The 24,985-nt window shown below is 42.8% G+C and overlaps 2 protein-coding genes across 2 annotated transcripts in view; one reads left to right on the top strand and one right to left on the bottom strand.

The window, feature by feature from the left end:
• LOC126567690 (uncharacterized) overlaps positions 1 to 24,985 on the bottom strand; it is a 55,733-nt gene that overhangs the window by 3,234 nt on the left and 27,514 nt on the right. Inside the window, exons 2-6 of the mRNA XM_050223906.1 lie at positions 19,978 to 20,813; positions 18,419 to 18,611; positions 2,913 to 3,114; positions 727 to 1,091; positions 58 to 664 (exon numbers count right to left, since the gene is read on the bottom strand). Coding sequence (XP_050079863.1) covers positions 58 to 664; positions 727 to 1,091; positions 2,913 to 3,114; positions 18,419 to 18,611; positions 19,978 to 20,813 — 2,203 coding nt within the window. The remainder of the gene's footprint in view (positions 1 to 57; positions 665 to 726; positions 1,092 to 2,912; positions 3,115 to 18,418; positions 18,612 to 19,977; positions 20,814 to 24,985) is intronic.
• Positions 2,129 to 2,871, top strand: LOC126568580 (uncharacterized). The gene is made up of 2 exons (XM_050225077.1): positions 2,129 to 2,418; positions 2,744 to 2,871. The coding sequence occupies exons 1-2, from the start codon at positions 2,129 to 2,131 to the stop codon at positions 2,862 to 2,864; spliced, it is 411 nt and encodes a 136-aa protein (XP_050081034.1). The 3' UTR covers positions 2,865 to 2,871.

Here is a 24,985-nt window from a genome sequence, read left to right as displayed (position 1 = left end):
GAAGAAAGAGAACCGTGTTTAGTACGAGCTACCTAAGGCTATTTCATCTATACATACCATTCTTCAGCGAAGAAGCCTGACTATCCGCATACTGAAGCGCTCGTGGATCGAGGAATTCCTGCAATCGCTGCAAGAACTCTCGCTCGGCAGAATTCATCCTCTCATTCACCCGGAACAGATTATCATCCTCCTCTTCCTCGTCATCCTCATAGTCCATCTCTTCCTCATCTTCATCAGCATCATCCTCCCGATCACGATCCTTCGAAGCACCGCGGGCCGACGAAGACCCACCATCTTCACCATCCTCATCCACTTCTTCTTCATCGTCCTCCGATTCTCCACCACCTCCAGCAGCTGCCAGGGATGAGTTGGAGGACGATGAAGACGATTTTTTGCCACCGCCTCCTGGGCGACCCACCTTGCGAGCCGCTTTCGTGGCCGACGATTTTGACTTCTTGGAGGTTTTCGTTTTCGACGTGGATTTGGACCGATTGCGCTGGGACAGATGGTTGTTGTTGTTTCCCGTGCTTGGTTTGACTGTGCCGGCCGAGGCGGATATAACCACGCTGATCGGTTCCTGCTTTGTTTGGGACGATCCTCGAGACGGTCGGGGATTGTAGCGTGGGGTAGGATGGAGATCGATAACTTTCTTGCCGGGAGATACCTAAACGGGGAAGGAAACGTTCATTAACTCTCTTTTAATCTTTCCATATGCTGCTAACTTACCTTGCTGTAGGAATAATCTGAAACATCCGATTCGTTTGAATCGCTCTCGTCCGAACAGCCCTCCTTCTTCGTATACTGCGACGAGTCGGAGAGAGTTTTCTTCCGCTTTCCGCGTGGTCGTCCTTTTAGCTTTGGCGCCAAATGATTGCACAGTAGCTCGTGTGTTTCCAGCTCAGGATAGTCGAACGTTTCTTTGCAGAACATTATCCGCATGTTGGGGACGGGTGCGACAAAGCCTCCGAGCGTTTCCACCAGCGCATTTCGTAGCCACGCATCCTGTACACCTTCGAGACGTTTTAGGAGCGCTCGATAGCGACAGTATCGTGAAAAGCTCAAGACTGCCACTTTGGATACAATGTTTTCACCTATTGAATGAGAAAAAACATATCAAGGTTATTCTAATGGTAATGTTGATCTTGGCCACCCTCCAAATTTTGTGCCGTGTGTCGGAGAATTTGTCAGAATTCCTCTCATCGGCATCTGGATCCTATTTCCAGACGTCCCCAGCTATCTAGCCGTCGCTACCTTCATTTGCCAACAGTAGCGCTATCACCGCACGATCATTAACACAGCACTTCACACCAGCAGTAAAGTAAAATAAACACCCGTGTCTAAACCCTTGTTCCTCCCCCAGTTGCTTTCTCCCCCATTTCTGCTGCCCAACATTTGCCGGCATGTTTTTCGCTGATCGAGCATTAGGTCAACCGCAGTAACACGCACACCACGTTCGCGGCTTCAAGTGCGATCAGCAGCACCTCATGTTCGGAGCGCATTCCACGGGTCGTATCAACGCCAGTTATAGCAAGACTTCTTTTACGGTCGGTCATGTTTCGATCCACCAGTAGCGCGAAGATGACGGAGTAATGAAATCATGTTTGATTGTTTGTGAAATGAGGAAGTACTTCAGTATAAACATTCCATCGGCACTATATATTCCTCATTGCTAGAATCGCTTATTAGACGGTGTTGTGTTCTTCGCCAAACATAGATAGACCCAAGAAGCAGTAGAGTGGCCAAAAGCTAACGATGTGTGATAGAGTGTAGTGTGTAAATCTTCGCTCAGAGTTTCGTTTTCTTTCTTTCCACCCGCATACAACATACAAACCACCTCCTCCACAGAGCGCGATACACACATCCAAAAAACGGTGCAAAACATTACGTACGCGCTGCTCAAACGTTTGCAGAATACAACGACTACAGCTACACACGGCGTGTCCACGGAATTCGAGCACGTTGGCGTTGGCGTTTTCGGCAAACGCACACACATCCCATAGCACGTCGCATATAAGATCATAGCGTAGCACAACTCTGGGATACGCAAAATCATCGCCAGTAAGAGTGTACGCGTCCAACAAATAGGACTCATCCGTTCCGTGTGTTCTGCTGTCACCAGCCTCCAAACATGTCTTCTTTACGAGGACTTCTCGTACTAGTGACGCTCTCGATCGTCCTGTTCAGTGAGCAGCAACAGGACTATGGTGGAGCAGTTGAGGCTAGTATGATCTACACCGGCATAAAGCTACCATTTCCTCGACATCGCATGTTCTACAAATCGGTTGGCGAACGTAAGATCGGCCCAAACCTGTACGAGGTCAGCACAATCATCCAGGAAGACATCCTGCTCCGCAAACAGTGCGAATGCATGCAGCGATACCGGTGTCGCGTACCGCGCAACATTTTCTACCTATCAAAGTAAGTGTAGAATTGCTGAGATTTCCGACACTACTTCGCAAACCCTAACACATGAAATCATCCATGACCGAACCTCGCTCCGGTCCGTATTTATAGCTGCCGGTTCCGTCAACACAAACAACAGCAGTTAAAAGCCCCGAGCACGTTTCTCCGACTGTGAAGAAAAATTCCGAATGTGATACACATACATTACGGTTCTCCTATCTTTTTCCGACACAAAACGAAATCATTTAATTGATTTGCGCTACATTTACTCCCATCCCTTCCACTTTTGATGCGTATTCTCATTGCCTTTTTTTCTTTCTCTATCTCTGCCTTTGCGTAGCCGCGATTGCCATCACCGCGAAAAAGTGTGCTGCGAGCTGCTGGAGAATGCGTACGAATCGACCAACGATACTGCACCGATCGAACATCAGGGTGGTTTCCTGAGCGATAATGAGATCTAAACGCACCGGAGGTGCTGCGGTACTGCCTGCTGCTTGCTTCAAACTAACCTGAATGCTTCTCCTTATCAACATCGCCAAAATCGAGCGATGAGTTTTTGCTGAGATGTCGCGTCATCCCCAGGCAATCCTTGGCACTGTGTTCGTCGTACAGCGTTAGCAGGCCCCAGCTCCATTCCTGCTCGGTATCGATCCAGTTCAGGAGATCTTCGGCCCGCAGTATCACCTTGTCCGAGATCGCAAGCACCTCGTCCTGAAAGCAGAGAGAAGATTTAATTTGATTAGATAACAATTAGATAATAACGGAAGGGGAGTGGCACAATTTTGCATTTAATATCACGTGACTTACACTTGCTTTTAACGATTTTAATGAAAAAATCAAAAACTAATAAATAAACCCTACAAAACATTATAATTCTAACGATCGTGAGCTTTCAAAATTTTTTGGGCAGTATGTGACAAATATTTTATTGAAAATAAATAGCGACTAAAATTTAAAAATCTATCGTACAAATGTAGCTCATTTTATTCGTATTTCAAAAATCAACCAATTGTGGTGCGCGCCCTCTAGCGGCGAATAGCGCAAGCACTTCACTCACTTCCCTAGACACCAATCTCAAAATGAGCGCAATGAGCACGAAGCAAAATCTTCTATTTCTATAGTTTTTCATGGTTTTTTCAAATTATGACTAATTAGGGATCCATAAGCTATTTTTTGTTAAATTAAGCATAATATAAGCGATAGGGTTTTGAGGAAACAATTTCCTCATTTAAAATCCAAGCTACGGCGCTCTTAAGACATGAAAAGTAAACAGGCGTGCAACATTAAGTTAAACGATGCTCCAAAACTGAAGCCATTAACTAACAATAAAGTAATCTGGGATACTTAAGTATAAGAACGTACGAAGCATCAATCGATCCTAAGTGCACCCAATCTCCACCGATTCACAGTTTGGACTAACAACAACCCTTACACCGCAGAGCCACTCGTTCCGCTCACTTTCGTACCGTGATGAGTTAAATAAAAATAAATTCATCTAATTATAGACATTAGTGCACACTAACTAACGCCCTGTTTCCCCATCCAAACAGCGAACGCAATCAATGCAAATCACTAATATCACTTCAAGAAGATGGCCAACATATTGCTGTAATTCTGTTGTGTAAACACGCACATGGGGAAGGCGTGACTGTGAAAATGCAACAAAAAAGAAATACAGCAAAGGTTAGAATGTACACGCACATATGACTGGCAGTGACTTGGTAAGATATCAACTATATTCCTTATCACTTTTTATCGAGCACAAGGCATACATTGTTGCCCTTATTTCTCTGTTTGTGTTCTTTATCCATTTTATCTACCTCTCAATCCAATTTGCCGATAAAAATAACACTTTGATGAATTGAATTAATTTTCTATTTGATTATCATCGTTCCGTGCCCTTCAAAAGTGTTCCACTCTCGAAAGCAAAACAAAACAGGGATGACACAAACTGCGAAAATCCGCATCAATTAGCATACACACAGACACGAACGCACACACTCGAGCACAGTTTCCTCCTCCCTTCGTGCCGAGTTCACTGACTCCTTCTGGGCACCCTGTGTATGATGCGTCGGGCAAGTTCGACGTGCGCACGCAATATTTTCCCTCAAACTGTCAATGTCTCTGTAGCGTCGTCGACGGTGTCGCTGGTTGTGTGGTGTGTGGGGTGTTAAAAAGTTAGGCAAACACACACAACAATCGAACAGGAGACGCGACCCCCACACAGTTGATTTTGACACACTTTTTTCTCCCCCCAAAAAAAAGAAAGATACAAAATATACTCGAAAAGAGCGAACTACTAAACAACCAACCGATACCGGAGGTTTCAGGCGTTTTGGGTGCAGAGAAAAAGGGGTTCAGATGTATAATAAAAATTGAGAACGCTGTGTAGGCGACAGCGACGACGGTGGCAGCGGTTGGGCCACACGTAGTAATGCAAAAAAAAAAGAACTGTGAAGAAGGAACGCAAAACGAAGAGCGCATTTGCACAATATTAACAACAATTTTGGGCGAGGAAAACTTTCAATCATCTTCTTGTGCAGAACAGATTTGAAAAACGCGAGTGGGATGCAAAACAAAACAAAGTTAAAACAAACGAAAAAAAAAAACTCAAACAATATTGACAAAATTGTTTAGAAGTACAATAAAACTGTATAAAATGTAGAAAAGGAGAAGCGAGTTGGACATTAAGTAAAAGAAAGAGAATAAAAATAATAATTGCGCGGACATGCTCAGTGAAAAAGTAAAATGGAAAAAAAAAACATTGAACAAAAGTATTCACAAGACAATAAAATAATTTCTAAACCTCACCATTAATTGGTATAAAATTTAAATAAACGCTTAACTTCTATTACCATGTTTTTGCTAATACTACTACTACTACTTTGTTTATAACTCCATTTCTTTTGTTATTATTTTAATTTCCTCATTTACTATATTCTTTCCTACCCATTGTTTTGCGCATTTCCTTCTCAACCCCGTTCCAAACTTTGATCTCATTAAATCTTTTATTTGCTTAGTTTTTGCTGGGCGAAATTCAATAACTCCAGCACAATCACCGAAAACCCTCGGTACCATTTCCACCTTCTTCGAAAACGAAACACCATAAACCAGGCCCCGAAAAGTCATAAAATTCTTCTACTGGTGCCGGTGACCTACTCGGGTATCGGGAGGCAACTGGGGCGGGAAAAGGGAAGCGTCGTTACACAGTAGCTACAAACAAACGTCTCGATTTCACGAACTATTCACCCTCAGCTTCTCCAACTGCATCCCAGCAACAACTCCAGCCTAGCGTTCCCTCTACTATTCGCCAAGTACGTTTCACAAACAACGGTAGCTCAGAGTTCAGACTCTTCTTCAAATGTTTTGCACTGCATTTTCATTTCGTAGGAAAAGCTAGACACTGTCCAGCTTGGGAAGGTCGCAGCGGAAAAAGGAGAGTAAAGGAGCACCAAGAAGCAAAAAACAAACCCTTACCCCCCCTCCCCCTCGAACTGGAACAACGAAACGTCGTCCCCCATCCCGAGAGCGAAGGAAAACTGTGAGCCCTAGGGAAAAACTGACGAAAGGTTGGCACGGGAAATGTGTGAGACTATGGGCGGGCGAAAGTGAAATATACTGAAAATAGAACAGACCGGTCCTGACGGTGGGACAAAAAACATGGACGACGGGTAGTGAGAAGACGTGTTTTAGTAGAAAAGGATGATCGGTTCGCGCTTTAGTGTGTGGACAAAACGATGCTCCTTCAGTGGCATCGGAAAATCAAGATATTCCTCCCACAAACATTCAATTTCAGTATGCAACGAGGCTGCTCTAGCTGCTTCTCTGAAGGTGGAAAATGGATGAATCCATACGCCGGTCCGAATACCGATCGATATTTGAATACGGCGGCGATGGGGGGACACAATGTATCACAAGAACTCAAAGTGCTGTAAGTGATTGTGCTTTATCACGAAAGGGGATGATATGTTACTAGTTCTACCCATACAAATGTGTACTTGGTTTTGGAGTACAGCGGCTTACGAATATTCCAGGTCCGGGCAGTCTTATCAATTCCATAAAAAAGCAAATAATAAACTTAGCTAGAGCGTCCCTATGCCTCGCAGTTGCATTTGCAGTAATTTATTGCGTGATGTTGACTAATCAACCTACACACACACACACCCTCGAACGTACGAACACCCCCCTTATCAGTGAGCACGTGATTCAAGATTACAGTAGCATCGACTTTTGTGTCGCTCTGATATGCTCGGCTGTTTCAACACGCCCAAACCTAAAGAGGATAATTAGACAAAAATAAATCATCAGCCTGATAAGCGATTACTGCATCTAATTATGTTGGCAGTAAAAATAGAGAGGAGAGGGGGGGGGGGAGGGGGGGGGAAGAAGTCCAGCACCGAACGGCAAACATCGTAATCGCGTATCATAAGCACACGATATGAGATAAAAGAGAAATTGCAAATCATCACCACATAGGCACGGGGGCATCATGAAGGCAAAACCAGAAGCAACGCATTTCGGTCACCGACTGCACAGACCCCGACTGCTGGTGGTGTTGGGATGATGGGAGGATGCACAACTGCTGTCTGGTGCAAGGAACCGGTTATCGACCTCCGGTGGAGCGACATCTGTTACAAACGGGTGGCAAGTAGAAAAGCGGACGACAAAAGACAAAAAGAGAGTTTTTTTTTTTTCATCCATCGAATGCAGCAAAAAGTGCAACATATGTGTGTGTGTGCGTGTAAGTAAAGAGACACGAGAGACGGGCATAAAATGCAACAACACATGCAAAATATCCTTGCTCACAAGTGCTGGGGATGTGAGATGCTGTTTTTTCATGTTTATGTGGCAACTGAAAATTCAGTTCTAGAGCATCTTTTTGTTGGAACGAGTGTTACATGTCATATGACAAACGAATCAGTTTTATAGATCATTCTTTATAATATTAATCTGCTTCATGAACGGCGAATCATTTGAAATCATAAACGAAACATTATGAGATAATGTTCATCTACTAATTAAATACTCCGTAACGGTAATCAGCAAGTCTAAGATGGCGATTAAATGACCGCCATGATCACGAAGGTCTTTAAGCCAGGGAAAAATTATAGCTGGCGTTTCATTCGACATGGCAAACAAACCTGTTTTTTTTGACAAAATACTAGACCTTCATACAAAACCCACGGCCACCAAGTAAAAGCCGATGGTCTTAAATTTATCTTCTTTTTTTGTATTTCTAAAACTACATTATGAATGGTGCTTCATTTTATGATACAAATGAACCAGTATTTTAGACAAGTTCTTCTCTATAGATTAGAACTATATAAAAGGGGTGACTTTTGTATGATAGGACCAGGATTCAAATGCCATCCAGATCGTTTCTCTGTGGTATAATCAAGTCTAGTATGCCATTTAATGAAACGCGTGTTCTAGAAGGTCTTTAAGCCACAGAGGGAACTGTATAGAGTACAAGATATAATTGAAACACCATACACAAAACATTGATAGATTTATGCACAAATTAATCCTTGATTGAGCCATGATGCTTGCTATATTTAAAAAAGATATACTTTCTATTAGACGACATATCATTTGATATGCCAAAAATGCTAATATTTTAAGCAAATTTCCATCTACAAACACTACGATACCTCGTTTACAGGTGTACCCTAACCATCACCTTCAAATTATTCAAAACAAATCGAACGGATGTGTGAGAAAGCCACGCAATCGCACACAGGAGACAAAGAAATACACAACAGCGCCTAGTGTTTCGAGACGCGTTGTGCTGCATCCGCGTATCAATTGCAACCGGGGGCGTGTTTTATTTTTACACCGATTCGGCTCGTTGGATGATACTGCTGCGTCTTCTCCTCTCTCCTCTAAACCTGTTCCACCCACAAAGAAAGAAAGTGACGTTGCAGTAATAACATAAGAAAAGAGCCACAGCGTGGAACGGATAATGTGCAGCACAAAACATACAAAAACAGTACAAAAATATGCATAAAATCTCACGCGCATAAGTCAATCGTGAAAAGTGTAAGCCATATAAGCGAGACACCCCAACTAAAGGTGAACTATTTAGCAGGGAAGGGGGAAGGAAAGGGATATAGTGGAGGAGCCATCATATTTGCAATCATCAGCCGCTCCTCAACCATCCACCACTACCACAGCGGGTGCTTCAATCGTCACGGGTAAGGGATAATGGGCCCAGAATGCATAGAGCGCGATAATGATCAAATCATTCATCAAACATCGCGTTCGCTATTTTTGCAAGCCAGAAAAGGGGTTGGTTTTTTCTCTATCTTTTTCTACGGGTTGTTAAATTCCTTGTGCTTATCTGAGTCTTTAACCATCGCTAGCTATCTTGTTTGGAGGTCGTTAAAATAAATAAAATTAAAGTTCATGTAACTCGTAACAGTCATGCATATAGTAAATCAAAATGAGGAAGATAATTGAGCAGATTCATTTGAGTCAGTTAAATAACTAGTGTTTAAAACAAAATAAAACAATCTAAACTTTATTTCTTTAGTTTTGTCTTTTCTTCAGTCGACAATCATTAAACAATAACATTCCACTTGCTTGCCGTAGGAAATGTCAAACATCAATCAAAATGTCATTGCCGTTTGCTTTGCGTTTGCTACCGGTACCGATGGAACTCTGTGGCAAACCGAGAGGGTAAAGGTTGTACAAAATGAAAGTTAAAGCACTATTTACACACGCACAGTATTTATCGTCTGACTACAAGACAAGACGCAAAAGCGGTTTGTGGTAGATGTGGAACTAATTATTTTCTTGACGTAACTGAGAGCTATTTTTGAAACTCATCATAACATGTTCTTGTGCATTTGATGCGCACCAATTATGTAATGAAACGGCGCGACCTTACTAGAACTGTAAAAAGCCATCTCTCCAATTACAAATCAATCAAACAAATTAAAGATATCTCTTTCGCTGATCGCGATCGACACACTACGCTTTTCGCTGACCTATTGCAACGGGGGCAAAACGTCGAAGCTGCGAACAGACGTGATGGTTGTGCTAAATAAAATTCGTAAACGGGCCGGGCCCACCAACCCAACCGATCCGAAACGAACCACCATCTCGGGTGGGTGCACATCCAAAGCGCAATCAAAATATCGACCAGAGAGCAAAAGCGCAATCTGCTGCTGCTGCTGCTGCTGCTGGTTTCATCGCTTCTGCTGCTCTGATTGCACACCATACATACAATTAAAAAACCAGTTCCGATGGAAAGCGAAAAGAGCGGACACACCGAGCAGAGATGCCTTGCAGACGCATGGGACGCAGTGTAGTGCGGTCGTAGTGCGGTCGGTCGCGTTGCAGTTAACAGAGTGAGAAAAAGTTTTTCTTTTCATTCGTGTTGGGCTTCACGAAAGCGGGATGGGTGGAGATTGCGAGGTCTTGAGTTTCAAGCGACATACAACGCAACGCGAACCCCCTCGTAACAACTGAAACCGTACAACAGCAATAAAATGTGCAGGGAAACGAGCAGAACGCTGCTGCGTAACACCGCGTAACGGTAAGTAACGATAAACACCTTCAGCATCAACACGATCACAACATCACATCGTATGAAACCGAGGTTTGGAAGGTTGTAAAAGTTGTATTCTAAGTAAATTCTTTTACAACCTACTCTGCTCTATAAATACTCCCGACAAAACAACTTTGCGTGCGTTTTCGCTTTCATAAGCAATGAATAATACGGAAACTTTCCTCTTCCGCATTTGCTGCTTAAAGCATAATTAATAATGCAAATAAATTGATGCTGATCGAGCGCCAAACCGTCGGCGCGGGGGAAATTTATGCGCCTTGACCCATTTTAATAAACACTCACCGTGCGGTGTCGGGGGTCGGGACGATTTTTCTCTTACTGGTGAAATAAAGCGACAGGCCGATTTGGCAGAAAATAAAGGGAAGCACAGAAACGACACGAACGCTCAACGAGAGATGGTCACAAAGCCGCATTGTTTTTACGTCGTTTAGCAAAGTGTGCAGGAAAGGAAAAATGAGCCTTTGGACTATAGCCACCATTTTGTTTATGTCTCATTCCGGTTCATTTGTAAATTTCGAATGACTTTTTTGTAAACAATCGTTATAGTAATGTTCAATCATTTGTACAAAGAAATTTGATATTAAATACAAGTGTATTTGATAACTTTATATAAACCGTTTGCAGTGTGACATTTCTGTATCATTAAACCGTCTAGAATAATCAATCGCTCGCAATACAGAACCACACACTGAAAGGCATAAAGATCAACTGTTATCCATTATTCATCGGTTCACTGGAGCGAGAGAACAAAACTGATTCTCATCATGACTTCGCATTGGTGGCTCGATGGTATCGTGTTTTAGCGTTCGGTTTAGAATCCTCAAGCGACAAGGATCGAATCTCATCTAGATCAAACAAAATAAGGTGGTCCAATAAAGGCGTCTGTATGTGGACACACAATGATTATTAAATCAGTCAAAACTAAAATCAAATTTAACAAAATTAAGGTGATAAAATGTCTTGTAAATTTTGTAAAATGTTAACACTTTCAAAAGTTCTTGTTTTTTGCACACAACGAAGAATAAATAAGTATAACTATTAAAAAACAAAAACAAAACACGCAGACACATTCAATCCTTCTGGTAAACAGTTGCATCGCAATTATTTTCTCTACCGTGAAGGGTAACAACAATCATGCACGCAGAGGAAATAACTCGCAGTTAAATGACACGGTGGGGAATGAGTGTAGCGTTTGGTACGTCTTTGCTAGTTGATTTTTGTGTTCTTTTTGCGTTTTTGCACTTCCTGTTTTCAATGTTTCCCCTCCTATAAATGCTTTAGCTTAAGTCTTACACACATAGGAACGATTAAGTTTTACCCTAGCAAAGGCATTTTTCAATTTAAAATACAATAAATATGATTTTATTGAACTTGGTAACGCAAACATATAAATCTTTCATTGTTTTAAAGCCCTTTCTCTCTACTTTTCTAACAATCTCAAACAATATGGTGAAAAATGTTGATAAAAACCAGACGCTTGGCGTGTTCCAGTTTTGAGTTGGAAGAAATAAAAAAAAAACGCTTCATAGTAATGGAAAATTGTGTTACCAGGAAAAAAAAAACATCATCTTTGCTTGTCACAGGTTTAATGTCGTGCCTTATAAGAAGGTCTCACTGTCTCACTACTGGAATGCAACGCACGATTTGAGAAAACCGTGTGGCTAAAAAACAGAGAAACAGATAGAAAAATTATTCCACTCCACGGCCCGGACAACCAAGCGCAGAGGCCAAGACCATGCGCGAAGAGAGAGAGAGGGAAAGAACGCAATAAATTAGTTTTCTTGACCTCCCCTATCCGCTCTCGCTCCTCTTCGCCCCTGATGTCCCTGACCCCGTTTCCGCACCGCATCCACACCGAAAAAAAAAACCCACCCCGAAGACTCAAAGAACGGAGAATGAATATTTCGGAACACCCGAACAAAACTCCGCGGCGCAGTGTATGCATTCATGTTATTCCGCGTGCTGTACTATCGCGTTCCTTCTCTTGCACACACGCCGTCGATTACGGAGACGATGACGACGGCACACAACGTGGCCTTCACAGCACGGTAAAGAAAAGAAACCCGGCGGGACTTGGCCTCTGTGGCATAGGAAATCAAACATAGACCCAACCGTCAAGAGCCGTCGAGAGGGCGAGAAAGAGGCACCACGTGTGCAAGTGGTAAGCATTGCATTTGTGCTTCGACTACTTGCCTATCTCTGTTTCGTTGGTTCCTCGCATTGCTTCCACTCTGATCCCTTTTTTCTGCTCGCCCAATTGCCGTCTACCGATCTATGATCGCATGTTTAGCTCCATGCCGCTCTTCATTACAACATCACGTCTCTTCATTCTCCAGCAACACCGTATGGCGAAGGCAAAATACCATTTCCGACTCCACTTACAAAAAAAAAACAACAGTACAAACTTTAGTTTTTATTATTCATCGATGCTTCTCTCCTTGCCACATTGCCACACATTTATGCATATCGAAAAGCCTTTAAAAAAAAGGAAGCCAACGATGCCCAGCGTGATTAGGAAAGCGATGGGCACACACACAGCCATTTCTGGTCGGTTTTTTGGCAGCTCACGGGGAAAAGCAAAACCACCCCCCGGAGTGGAGAGATGAAGAGACGTGACAGTACTTTATTTTCTAGTTCCGCGCGAGTCCGCAACGTCAGCGAAAACTTTTACACGCTTATCGGCTTCCTTTTCCTGACGTGCCCCTGCGTACTATTGCTAAGACAACCGTTGAAAACTCGGGTTGAAACACGTATACAAACTGATGCTTCGTATACAATAGCGTGTTTTGTTTGTATCTTACTTTGATACCAAGAGAGCAGCGTTGAAAAATAGCTTTAAGAATAATTATGTTATTGCTTTTATTTACAATATTTTATACTCGTTGTTGATAGCCAGAATTTCGTATTATTTTTCCTTCCACTTAAGTGAAAGTTTTCATCATGAAGAAGTTGACATCCTCTGCATGAGAAACCAATTCATGATATCATCCTACTCCACCACTTATACCTCTCATAACAACCTCATCAACGTTCTTGAGCAGCATCTGTGACAAGGGCAAGACCTTCGTGGGGCATTTCAATTATGAAAAATTTAACAACTTCCCTTTTTGCTGACCTCATATGCCCGGCGACACAGCGACACAACTATGTCATCCCAAATAAGGCAAACCGAACTTTATTTTGGTCCCCACAACTTCAACGAAAAAGTCGAGCTAGGAGTGAACGAAATCGCAACCTCATTAAACGCCACCAGCAGGTGAGAAATTGCTGCGGCCCATTTGAAGCTTGGAGGCAGCCCTCTTTCTGGGTGGACACGGAAGCTGGTGTTTGCGTATGGTTCACTCTCTCTCTCTCGCTTGCCTTATTTGCTTATTCTACCCTTCGAATGGAAGCAATGTGCGTGTTATGCTTTCGAGAAAGTGGGTTGCATTTCAACCCCCCCTCCCCCCCCCCTCCTTCCACCACATTACTCATCGGGAAGGGAGCTTTGGTCGATCTTATCGATCGCATCAATGAGCGCGCGCGTGTTGAGATCAAGATGATGATCAGCATCCTGCTTCGCTCTCACTTTCACTCGCGTTCGCCCAAACGCTCTCACTTGTGCGGCATGCGCAGTGAGATGAGAATAAATTAACGCCAGAGACTAGCAGCACCGGTGGCGGAAACTGTTGATCGATTAATTATTTTATCTCTGTAAAAAATATAATACAAACATGATTATATCAACAAAAAGACTCTAATTTGACTTGTTCCTAAATCTGCATAGTCGTAAATCTGTATCAACGTGTATCCGATGAGTTGAGCTCCACTGCTACCGCGTAACTTATCACGTGAGCAGATTATTTCGTATCGCAGGTTAATTGCATCTGGCATACGGTAAATTTCGACATAAATGATCTTGGAGAGCAAAAAACAGCAAGTCCTTCCGTTTAAAGGAGACTTACATTAAAAGCAAGGCAAAACAATAATAAAAAAAACCACCAAACCTTATTATATGAGACACGGCAGAGCATGTTTGAGGGACGCACAGAGGGTAAACTCATCCATTTTCATTATTTTTCTTAGGGCGAGACAGGGAGTGAGAAAGGTACGGTTTTTTTTTATTGTTGTTCACCGTGGGCTAAATTGTATCAATATGGAGACTGAGTTTTTGTGGTAGTTTTGTTTAAAAAAAGCTGTATTTATTTAATCATGAATAATTTAAAACAATGCAATAAACTAATGACTTTGTATAATTCAAATACACTTCCTAAACGACTCATAACGGCACCGAATGCGACATAGTTTTAGAAAAATACATCAAATTTAAATTACTCCCACATGAAACCATCAAACAATCGCTTTAAGCAGTGAACATTTTTTATTAAAGCATGCTCTAAACCAATGATCCGATAACTGATTGGAAGTATGCCACTCCACATTGGCCCATTCGCCTCACCGAGAGATATCACATTCCTTTCGAACCTCCATCTCGTCACTACCCCAATCCCGTCACTACTTCCACCCCACGCTCTGTCGGCTTCTCACTACCCCCCCCCCCCCAACCCCCACTAGCACTTGTATCAAAAACGGTTCGCCATTCATCTGCCCACGACGATATGCCCCTTTACAAATAAAACAATATTCAACAGCACACAACACAACATTGCACCGTTGAAGAGATTCCGTGAGCAATAGCGAGAAGGCATATTGCCAAGTGTACCAACATGAAGCAGGACGAGCGAGAAAACTCACCCTTTTTTATGCTCCCTTCCTTGTTGCTCTTGGAGCGCAATTCGATTTACAACCCCTGGGACGGTTTATGCTTATTCCCGCACTAGGTTAAACCAATTCTCACTCTCTCTATACTTGTTACTCTCTTTGTGCTCTCGCTCTCTCATACAACCCCGTGCACAAGCAGCAGCAGCAGCAGCAGCAGGTTTAATGCTTTTTTTTCCTCTTTGAACGAACAACCCTCCGCACTTCCTTTACCACTCCACCCAGGCCCACCATCCCTCCTAGGGCGTTTATCGAAACGATCTACGCTGCCTTCTCTCGTCCAACATCGACCAATTCAACCGGATGATGTGGCTCAACGACGGGGACATAGCATAATGTGCGATAGTGCGGTGGGACGCCTGGTGGCAGTGGCATTGGTGGTGGTGTTGTGTGGTAATGTGAAGTATGTGTGTTGTATATTTTTTTTTTTTCGTACCGTCTAATGCCCACAGTTAAGCAATAACAACAACACCGAAGAACGTAAGCGACTAGTAAAGGTGGTAAATTACGAGAAAGAAAAAACCTAAATGAAAATAAACAATCAATTTTCAGCTGGTTGAGTTTCACAAACATTTGCAACACATGCAACATAGTGCTACAAAATCTTTTATATAAATCGTTTGGAGTCGGCTGTATGACACATTATTTTAACTGGAAATTGAATATCCAGATTAGAAGCCTTTATATAAATTATTTTTGTTTTATTAAACATTCGATTTTTACTTCGAATTAAATTATTAAATTATACACTAAAGGAGTTCCTTTTCAGTAGTTTGTATATTAAACGTTTTAAGTACTTAAACTATTCAAAATAAAGTGTATTAATTACGAAATCAAATGTGTAAAATTAATACCGTTCAATTTGATTTCCACCTGCCCATTATGTGCCACACATCTGCACCACTTACAGAGGATTTACATACATTTCCAACGGTCTTACACACACGCACACATCGGGCTCATTCCACGTGGCTCTCGCTGGGCGTCGAAAACCGCTATCAATTCCCGTGGAGCCCGTGCCTGTTCCGATAGAAGGCGTCGTTAGCGCAGCAGCTTCCAAAAACTAAGTGGAAGTCATCGCCGGTCGCGGCGGTAAGGCAAGACGAAACACGAGGGAGATTAGAACAGAATGACATCATTTGCGTCACCCGCTTGCCAAACGCCACCGTCACCATCACACCTCCAACGGCAACACAAACTGCCACCCCTATAAGTTTCCCCGGTGTTTGGCGGGGGGTTGTGTTCTTTGCTTTGCGTTTAGTTTCTTCAACAAGCTTTTTCTTTCCGCTTTATTTTTACCAGCTGCGTGTTGGGGGATGATGTTGGGCGATTGTGGGGTGCGGGATTGAGGGTTTCGCTGGCGTTAACTTTGCCTTTCGCTCACGTACCCACCAATCGGGCACGTATGGGCCTATGAAGGAACTAGAGCTAGTAGCTCTGCGCCAACCAGAAAGGTTTGGAATTGTGCGAATGGTACAACTGAGCTTCTTCCAATAAAACGACAACCACGGAAATGTGTGGAAAAATATGCACAGCTTTTCAGACAAAGAAAAAACTGCCACTGAGTTTGCTATTGAACGAAGCGAATAAAGACTTCATTCTATCTAGCAACGTCGGTTGTTGACGATTAGCAAAATTAGATCGCATTTTGTCGCAAAAAGTTTCTAAGTTTAAAATAAAATAAGCAAAGAAATTGTATAGAATTTATACGACATTTGATCGACGCTTAAGCCTTTAAGGCCTGTAAGACCTATAAGATTATTTATTGGACAGTTGTCCTTATTAATTGAGATATCTTGTCCAAAACTTTAAATTAGTTTTAAAATAAATAAAATAATTCCTCTTTTCGATCGCATAACATCAACTCCACATCACATCCAAAACGATTGGCGGGACACTTTCACATACACAAGAGCAATAAATATTTCTTTAAAAAAACGCTTTCAAAACCCCGTTGTGAATCTTCCAAAAACCACTTTCCTTTGCGTGAAAAATCGCATCGCTGTACATAACAACGATCATCTCTCGTGCTCGAGCTGATGTAATGCTGACAACAAATCAAAACATACCACAACGCCATCACCTCTCACCGCTTGTTCTGCTTCCTCCCTGTTTCCTCTAGCTGATAATGAGCTGAAACAACACTCCACTTTCGCATACTTAATATGCTTATCTCGTATTACAGTCCCATACACCACGCAGACACAAACCAACGGAAGGCAAATATAATTACTGCTCCGGTATATGTTATCGTTTGCCCCTTTCAGCAAGCACAACTAACCAAAGTCATTCGTAGGGTTCAATCTTATCTAATATGCGTCGCGCGAATCGTCAAACCCAATTCGGTAAAATCGGTGTCACAGACGGTAAATTTAAACTGCAACGTTTTAGACATTTTTCCCTAGCTGTAGTTGTCGGATAATCACTTCGCTAATGATGCTCCTTATAATGAGCGTGTAATTGGTGTTTTACTAAATCATATCTTGCGATTGTGCATTGGACCAGTGTTGTTTTCTTGTCGAGAGCAATACTTCAAATCCTTATCTACCGAAGCAGCGCTAATCCAGCCAACCGCTCCAGGGAGAAGCGGTGTGAGGATATTGTCAGCAGCAAGCGTTATCAATTCTGCCCTGTAACAGGGCTTCCTATTACATCAGCCTTTGAAACAAACAAAACTCACACGGTCACACTCAATGCCAGTCGCTGGAGCTCGAGTGCGGGAAGATGTTAGGGTGGAGCCGAGGAAGGTAAACGAAACACACATGCTGCTCCTGAACTGCACCGCGCATAAGGTTAACTGCAATTGACACGGCCAAACCGAGAGAAAAAGGCATGTCCGGAGCTTCCACAAAGCCCTCCATCGTCACTCATTGATAACGCAAACGCAACGGGAAAAGATGGGAAGGTGAATGGGATGGGAATAGGGCTGGTGGTGGCATTGTAATGTGTGGTAATAAAATAAAAAATTTAACAAAGTCAAATGTACCATTCGGTGCACACGGTCGGGCCGTAATTGTCGAGCATATGTGCATGGTACTCGCCATGGAATGGAATGGAAACATAAATTTTCATGCTTCTTCATGCGGCTTTGGCTCGGGTGTGGTACATTAACATACCATGGTTCATTTTGGTACGCTAATGGGTAAAACTGGGCATTACATGAGCGAAAGGTGAAAGGAAGTACATGAGAAAGTAGCAATCCCATCTTCATGACAGAGTAATTTCATTTGAAGCTAATAATTCTTTCAAAAATTGGGCATACATTATGATCAATTGCAATGCAAATTTATATCACTAAAAAGCAGCAATTTGGGCTGTATTTTAAACACACACAAACGCTCTTAATATGGTTTAATAGAGTGAAATTGAAATAGCTAAATGGATTTAAAAATAAATTTTTTTAATAGATATTAATATCTGAACTCTTATCCAAAACCACTTTAGGAATGATACACCAAGAATCACAGAAATAAAAAAAACAACTTTGGAGCATTCCCTTAAAAGAGAGTCTCTATGAGCCTCTCCGAACTGTATCTTTTGCGATGAACAACACTCCCCGTCAAAGAACAAGGCGACATGTTTCGCTTTCACGATTAAGCAATATTTCATGACCGCACGCTTCTCTTAGCCTATTCTTTGCCTAAAGCGGAGCGCATCGGAAAGCTTTTTTCTTCTAAAACTTACCTCGCCGTGACAGTTGCGGCCCATCGGTGTATTCTCCGGCAGAAAGTACAGCCGGAGGGCTATCAGCAGGCACTGCTCGTTCCGATCCCGCCAGACCATACGCAGCTCGGCCAGGCAGGCGATCGGTGAATCGGACCATGGTCGGACCGGAATGCAGTCGCCCAGCGCCAGCACCAGTGGACGGTAGTGTTGCCTGCAAAGGAAAGACGAACAGTGAGAAAGAACACAAAACCATCGATTAAAGTGATGATGATGATGGAAGCAGAGGAAGCAGAGCAAACGAGTTTTGGGGAAGTTCTTCCACTGACTATATACGCTGTTCGCATTCGTTATTGGCATTTGGGATTTACGTGAGATTTTGTTTAGTTTTGCCTTAATCAAAATGCAAACTCCTAACGGTGGATCCGGTTTTTCTCTATATTGCAAATCTTGTTCGCATACACATTTTTATTTTTTGTTTATGCGCATGCAAGATAATTTAATTAAAATTTCAACACATTTTATACATCTCTATATTAGAAACAAAAATGAAGGATGGAAAAATAGTATTAAAAATTAAATCGATCACATGAAGAGCTCAGTTTAAAAATTCATCCCATAAATACACAAATAATTAAACCACTTCAGGCTCATATGTTTGCTACATTGTTGGCGCAAAAGTCATTTATAGGACAGCCGCTTTCCACTCTCTTTAACCCCCGCCCGGCAGCAAGTTCGGTTTATAGTTTATACACACACACACACACACACACAACCGTACACACGTCATGTGAATGAGCAGCGTGTGCAGCGAAGGCCCAAATCAATAAACGGAACCGCCACTAACGACCATGTTGGGGGGGGTTGTGCAGAGTTGTGCCGAGAACCAATACACGCCTTCGGGTCAGTACAACACACACAAAAAAGCAAACAAACAAGAATAGGCGAGTGTTGAAACATTAACATAACCGAATGGATGTGAAAATGAGCGTAGAAGGAGAAAAATCTAAATTCAAAATGTGACTCAGTTTTCGGGTCACAGAACACACACGAAAACGAACAGATAGAAAATGAAACTTATTTTAAAAATCGCTTGTTCCGTGAACCATTAAGAACATGCAAAATGGATGGGAGATTAATTAAACACGAATTTTTCGCAATCTCGTAGATAATCGAATATATCACAGCTTTTATGGGGTAGAATTAGCATAACCTTTCCACCAGGCGATAAACAACATCGTTATAGGCTCTCGATTGTGTGTAAAAAAGGTTAACGCGGCAAGTAAAATGTAAACGTGTATGAAAGCGCTTGGAAATTCTAATTCAAATAACGATTAAAATGCTTCGTAAAGATAATTGCATTCCAACTACAAAGGAAACCACTAAAACATAGTTTCAAATTTGGTGTTGTTAAATGTAAACAAACCAAAGTTGAAAACGCACTTGACGACTGAACCTGTTGGCCAAAAAAACCCGTCCAACAGACAATAAAGTAGAGAAATTAACTCGACATGGTGCGGCACTAAAATAATAAAACATAAACACCTAAAACGCACCCCTTCCGGGTCCAAAATACTTACTCTCGATCGACCGACGTTAATCGGCATAGGTTGTTGTTGATACCGGCTCTGGTGCTGGTACCGTTGCTGCTGGCAACACTGCCACCAACACTACCTCCGCTGCCGCCACCACCGCCACCACCACCACCACCAACTACTCCACTGACGCCATTTTCGCTGACACATTTTCGTTGCGTTTGTTTTGGCTTCGCATGGTTGCCATTTTGACTCTTTCCACTGTTGCCACCGTTGGCACTAGAGCTACCGTTGTTACCGTTACTATCACTATTGCTATTGCTATTACTATTACTGCTGTTACTATTACTGCTGTTACTATTACCACTAGTATTTCCACTACTACTGCCGCCGGTTGTCGACGACGCACTACTACTGTTGGCATTGGTTTGATTGCACTGGGCAGTGTGATCACCATTACGATCCTTCATCCGCTCATCCTGTTCCTCCCCCGGTGTATCACCACCATCTTCACCACCCGTCGATGGCCGCTTGATGGTAGTTGATGGTGAGGCGGAGGAGGAGGAGGAGGGTTCAGGTGGGCCGGCGGTGGTTTTGGTGGTGCCACCGACTTCGCTGGGAATGTCGACAGAAGGGCGCCGCCGATCGTGCCCGTTACTGTTGTTGTCGGTGGAGGTAGGGGTGGCAGTGTTGGGTGGTGATGGGCCACCAACACTTCCGCTGCTCGGTGCAGCAGCGGAGGACACTGGTAGGCTGGCCACAGACGAAGCCGACGACGAGGAACTACTGCCCGATTCGAGCGATCCTTTCGCGCCGAACGTAATTTTGAGACCCTTGAAAAAGGTGTACGAGCCATGGTAGCCGCAGGGTCCACCAACGACCTGCAAAGATTTGGAGAAGAAATAGTGTCTTAGAAAGCAAGTCGAAATACAGGAAGATAAATGGAATGATGCAGATGTCACAATGAAACCCAAATGTATACACCTTTTTTAAACAAGCGTACTTTCGTGATCGTAAAATGCATTTATTTAGCTTTTAGAACTTACAAAGAAGCAATAATAGCTAACACGCCATTTTGCAAGATTCTCTTTTATTCAAAATCAACACATTCACAAAAAACCATATTCCTACTTCACATCCATCTCGTCTAGGTAGAACTCATCGCCCAAACCTTCTCTTCGATCTATGTCCAACTGTGATTGCAGATAGTCTAACGCCTCCAACACGTCCGGTCGACCCCGACGAAGCTGTTTAGTCTTTAGCAATCGTCGTAACGCCCGGAGAAACTCTCGCTGATCCAGTCCCACCGATGGAGAATAGAACTGCTTCACCCAACCAACCATCCGGGCACGGTCCGATCGGTCAAACTCTTTCGAAAAGCCATCAACACCGGATAGGTCCTCCACACGCAACAAGAACTTATCCAGCTCAACAGCGATAAGCTCCCTGGTTACTCGATCTACCTCCGTCGAAAGTTGGGCGGCCAACGACGATGCAGGTGGACCACTCACAAGCACTGGAAACGGACGAACTTTACTCGGCAACGGTTTCACTGGCACAGGAGCAGGTGCTTCGGAGATCTTCGTTGTAGATTGCTGAATTATTACCACCGGAGTCTGAGGTTCTGGTTGCCGTACCACTGATCTGCGCTCCTCTACCTCCCATGAAAGGTTTTCAACGTCAGCTTGACCGCTTGCAGCAGCACCTCTAGCATTGCCCCATACATAACCACCTGCGATTGGATTAGTTACCCAATCATTGCCATCCATACCGGAATCTATATGTTCGACGCTTAACTCCTCGGGAACAACATCAATCGGTTCTTCATACATCACGGGCGCCTTACTGGGATGGAACTCAAGTGGTTTGACCTGTCCCACTCCCCTTTCCTGCAAGCTCTTCACAGTCTCACGTAGCGTCTGCCACTCGTTTTGCACATCCCACTGCAGTTCGTACAGGAAGTTACTCTTCTCGTCGACTTGCAGAATTTCGGGAACATGCTTCAAACTTAACACCCGTCGAAGGGTGCGAACGAGAACGGGTGCGAGCAAACGGAAATCATTCGCAAGCTGAAACTGTAATGGATCCGGCTCAGTTCCGTTCGTTCCGATGCGGGCGATCACTTCGATGCCGCTCTCATGGCGCAGTTTTCGTTCCAGCTGATCGAGAAGCTCCTTGTTCGTAACCCGATCGATGACACGCTTGAACACGTTGCTTCCGTAGGCATGCGGAAGTCGGTAAGCTTGAAGCACTTTCGCTAGATAGAACAATTCCTTCAGGACGCGCTTCTCTTCACGCTTCTGGGCTAATATGCGACCACTGTCAGCATTGTGCGATTCGTCAAGTTCATTTGGTTCGAATAAATCTAGAAGCGCTTCTTCCAGGTCCCGGCTGTGACGAGTTGATGCAGCAGTGGTTTCTACCGGCGAGGAAGTGTAGAACAAACTGCTCCAAATAATAGCATGCAAGATGCACGAAGGTAACTTCATCTTCGGTCGCAGTTTTCACCAACGTATTCTTACGAAGACTGATCAGAAGCACCGTCTTGAGTGCTGCATTTATACCTCGAATTCTTAAGGACGTCCTACTACCCTTTCTCTTACAGGTAATGCAACATAAATATAACATAAACACCCGCAGAAATATTATCTGTTTATATAAACTTCTAAAACAGTGTGCTGTTTTGTGTTGCTAGCCCAACACATCTTTGATCCCAAATAAATACCGGAAACTGATTACAGTATCCCATCGAACAAGGATAATAAGATCTATCAACGATTCATTCTCTGTAGATGATTGGAGATTCCACTTTTAAAAACTCTTTTGCATCCTTCATCCCATTTCCAAATTAAACACCTAACACACAGAGAGCCAGGTACCAACATCACGCAAGCACATCATTATCTCCTAAATACCCGCCCGAATCCCTCAGAACTCCATTACATCGTGCGGTTGCTCATCACGAGAAGGTTTCATCTTTCAATGTTTTTCGTTGCAGCATACAAAAACCCGACTCATCATCCAAAAATGCTCCGAAAAAGCAGTTGCGGGTAAGTGGCGAACCGCCAATAACGATACACGCCCCATAAAAATCCATTACTCAGCTCATAAGTGGGTAGCGAAGACGAACGAAGAAGCCCGGTGCCATGGTCCGGTTATATCCTTGCCCGATCGAGGTCCATAAGAGAGAGCATCTGGACATACAATACCGCTGTTGGTTAAACGGGGTTCCATTTGTCACGAAGAAGCAATAGAACACCAACCAGATCTTGGCGAGGCTAATGAGAGTGGTACCTAGCGATCGTACCTGTATCGTACGACTGCTTCCAAACGTAGAGAATCTTACAGGGGGAAAATGATTACCCGTCATCCATTATGTCGCCATCGGGGACGGAGACGCAACCCAACGATCGTCCGGTAGATGATCAAAAAGCAGAACAAAAGAAGCCTTCTAATAGCTTATTGGACAAATCTCGATCCATCGATCACGGGATAATTGATGGGATTGAATGTCGCGTACATTAAATTTGTATAAATAGTCTCCAGAAGGCTAATGAGGTAATGGTGTCGTGAGCAACGGACACAATTATGATGATCGTGACAAATAACATCAGGCGTTGTTCGTTCTACCTTGACACAATCTATGAGGTTGAAAAATATGTTCATATTATTTTCCATTTTGTAATATTAGAAGATGATACTAAACAAATAAATACAAAATTAAGAAAAACAAGATTCATCGTTATCGCACAAACAACAAACATCCCACCTACAATACGAGATATGCATTTATCACACAACAAGTCTACCTTCCTGCAAGAGGAAAACACATCGAAACCTTGTAGTACTGCAATCCGTGTGCTCTGCACTTCTGCTGGTTCCTCTCGTTCGTCGCCGCTGCAGCAAACAAAATGCAACCCCAATAATACACAGCACAACGGGCTTGATTCTCCTCTTAACGCCAATTAGCTCTTCCTATTAGCCATTGATGGGGCAGAAGGTTGCGCTGCGAGCGGCGGTGGCGTATGCCAAGGGTAGAGAGTGGTGGCAACCAGAGCAAAAATATATAAACAAAGAAACACACTCGTACCCCACACACACATCATACAACACACAACAACAACAAAAAAACTAAAGCAAAAAATAAATCTACTCACGACACAGCCCAGCCTCATGTTCATTGTTTGTGAGCGTTAATATGATGTAAAAAAAAACCCATTCGGCTACATATATTTTACCCACTTTGTACTTTGTGTTTCATAGTTTTTTTATTGCTAATACTGATGCAGGAGTTTGGTAAGCTGTGATTTATGACCATTAAAATTAGTCAGCTTTACTGAATAATAATGACTTTTAAATTGTTTTTAGCATAACAACTCTATGAACTACTAGCTTTGTAAAACTTCAAGAGAGTTAGCCAGCCATTTATGGATTCCTGAACTTGTTTTTAGTTGAACTATTAAAGATTGTTGACTAAAAATCTCAGACACACAGTAACAAACTATAGATTGCAAAAGATTAGGTTATTTTGCAAGTAGAAAAGTAAGGTTGTGGCGTAGATATTTACGATGAGGATTACGATGAGGATGAAGATATTATAGGATTCAATACCTTATTTTACCTTTGAGTAATTCATAATTATGTGATCCTCAAACAAAAACTAAAATGGCGAAAGAAAGTTTAGATGATGATGATGTACTTTCCTATTTTTTGAATGATTTTACCTCATCTAAGTATCAAAAGCAGTAACTGCAAAGAAGAATAGTTAGGAGATTTTATAGCTCTGTCCATCAGCGTGTGATTATGAAAATCAAGCGAATGTGCAAAAAGGAATTGATTTCAATGAACTAAAAAATAAATTACGAACAAGCTTAGATTTTTATACAAAACTCAAGCAATTAATCACACTAAAGCAGAGTAATTATTATTAGGGATTAGACAAAAAGTCACACATACTGCAGCTAAGAACTCTCCTCCCTTTACCCCATAAAGCCAGTGACGAACGGTGCGATCTATTTAATGTTTAATCTTCATCCGTTGTGTTAAATTATTT

This window comes from Anopheles maculipalpis, chromosome 2RL (genome assembly GCF_943734695.1).
Source record: "Anopheles maculipalpis chromosome 2RL, idAnoMacuDA_375_x, whole genome shotgun sequence".
NCBI classification, from domain to species: Eukaryota; Metazoa; Arthropoda; class Insecta; order Diptera; family Culicidae; genus Anopheles; species Anopheles maculipalpis.
Note: the sequence above shows the minus strand (reverse complement) of the source record. Positions and strands in the feature narration are given on the sequence as shown.

Coding starts and splice junctions, on each gene's coding strand:
- LOC126568580 (XM_050225077.1), top strand. CDS start 2,129: ATGTCTTCTTTACGAGGACTTCTCGTACTAGTGACGCTCTCGATCGTC. Junction 2,419..2,743: donor AACATTTTCTACCTATCAAA/GTAAGTGTAGAA, acceptor GCCTTTGCGTAG/CCGCGATTGCCATCACCGCG.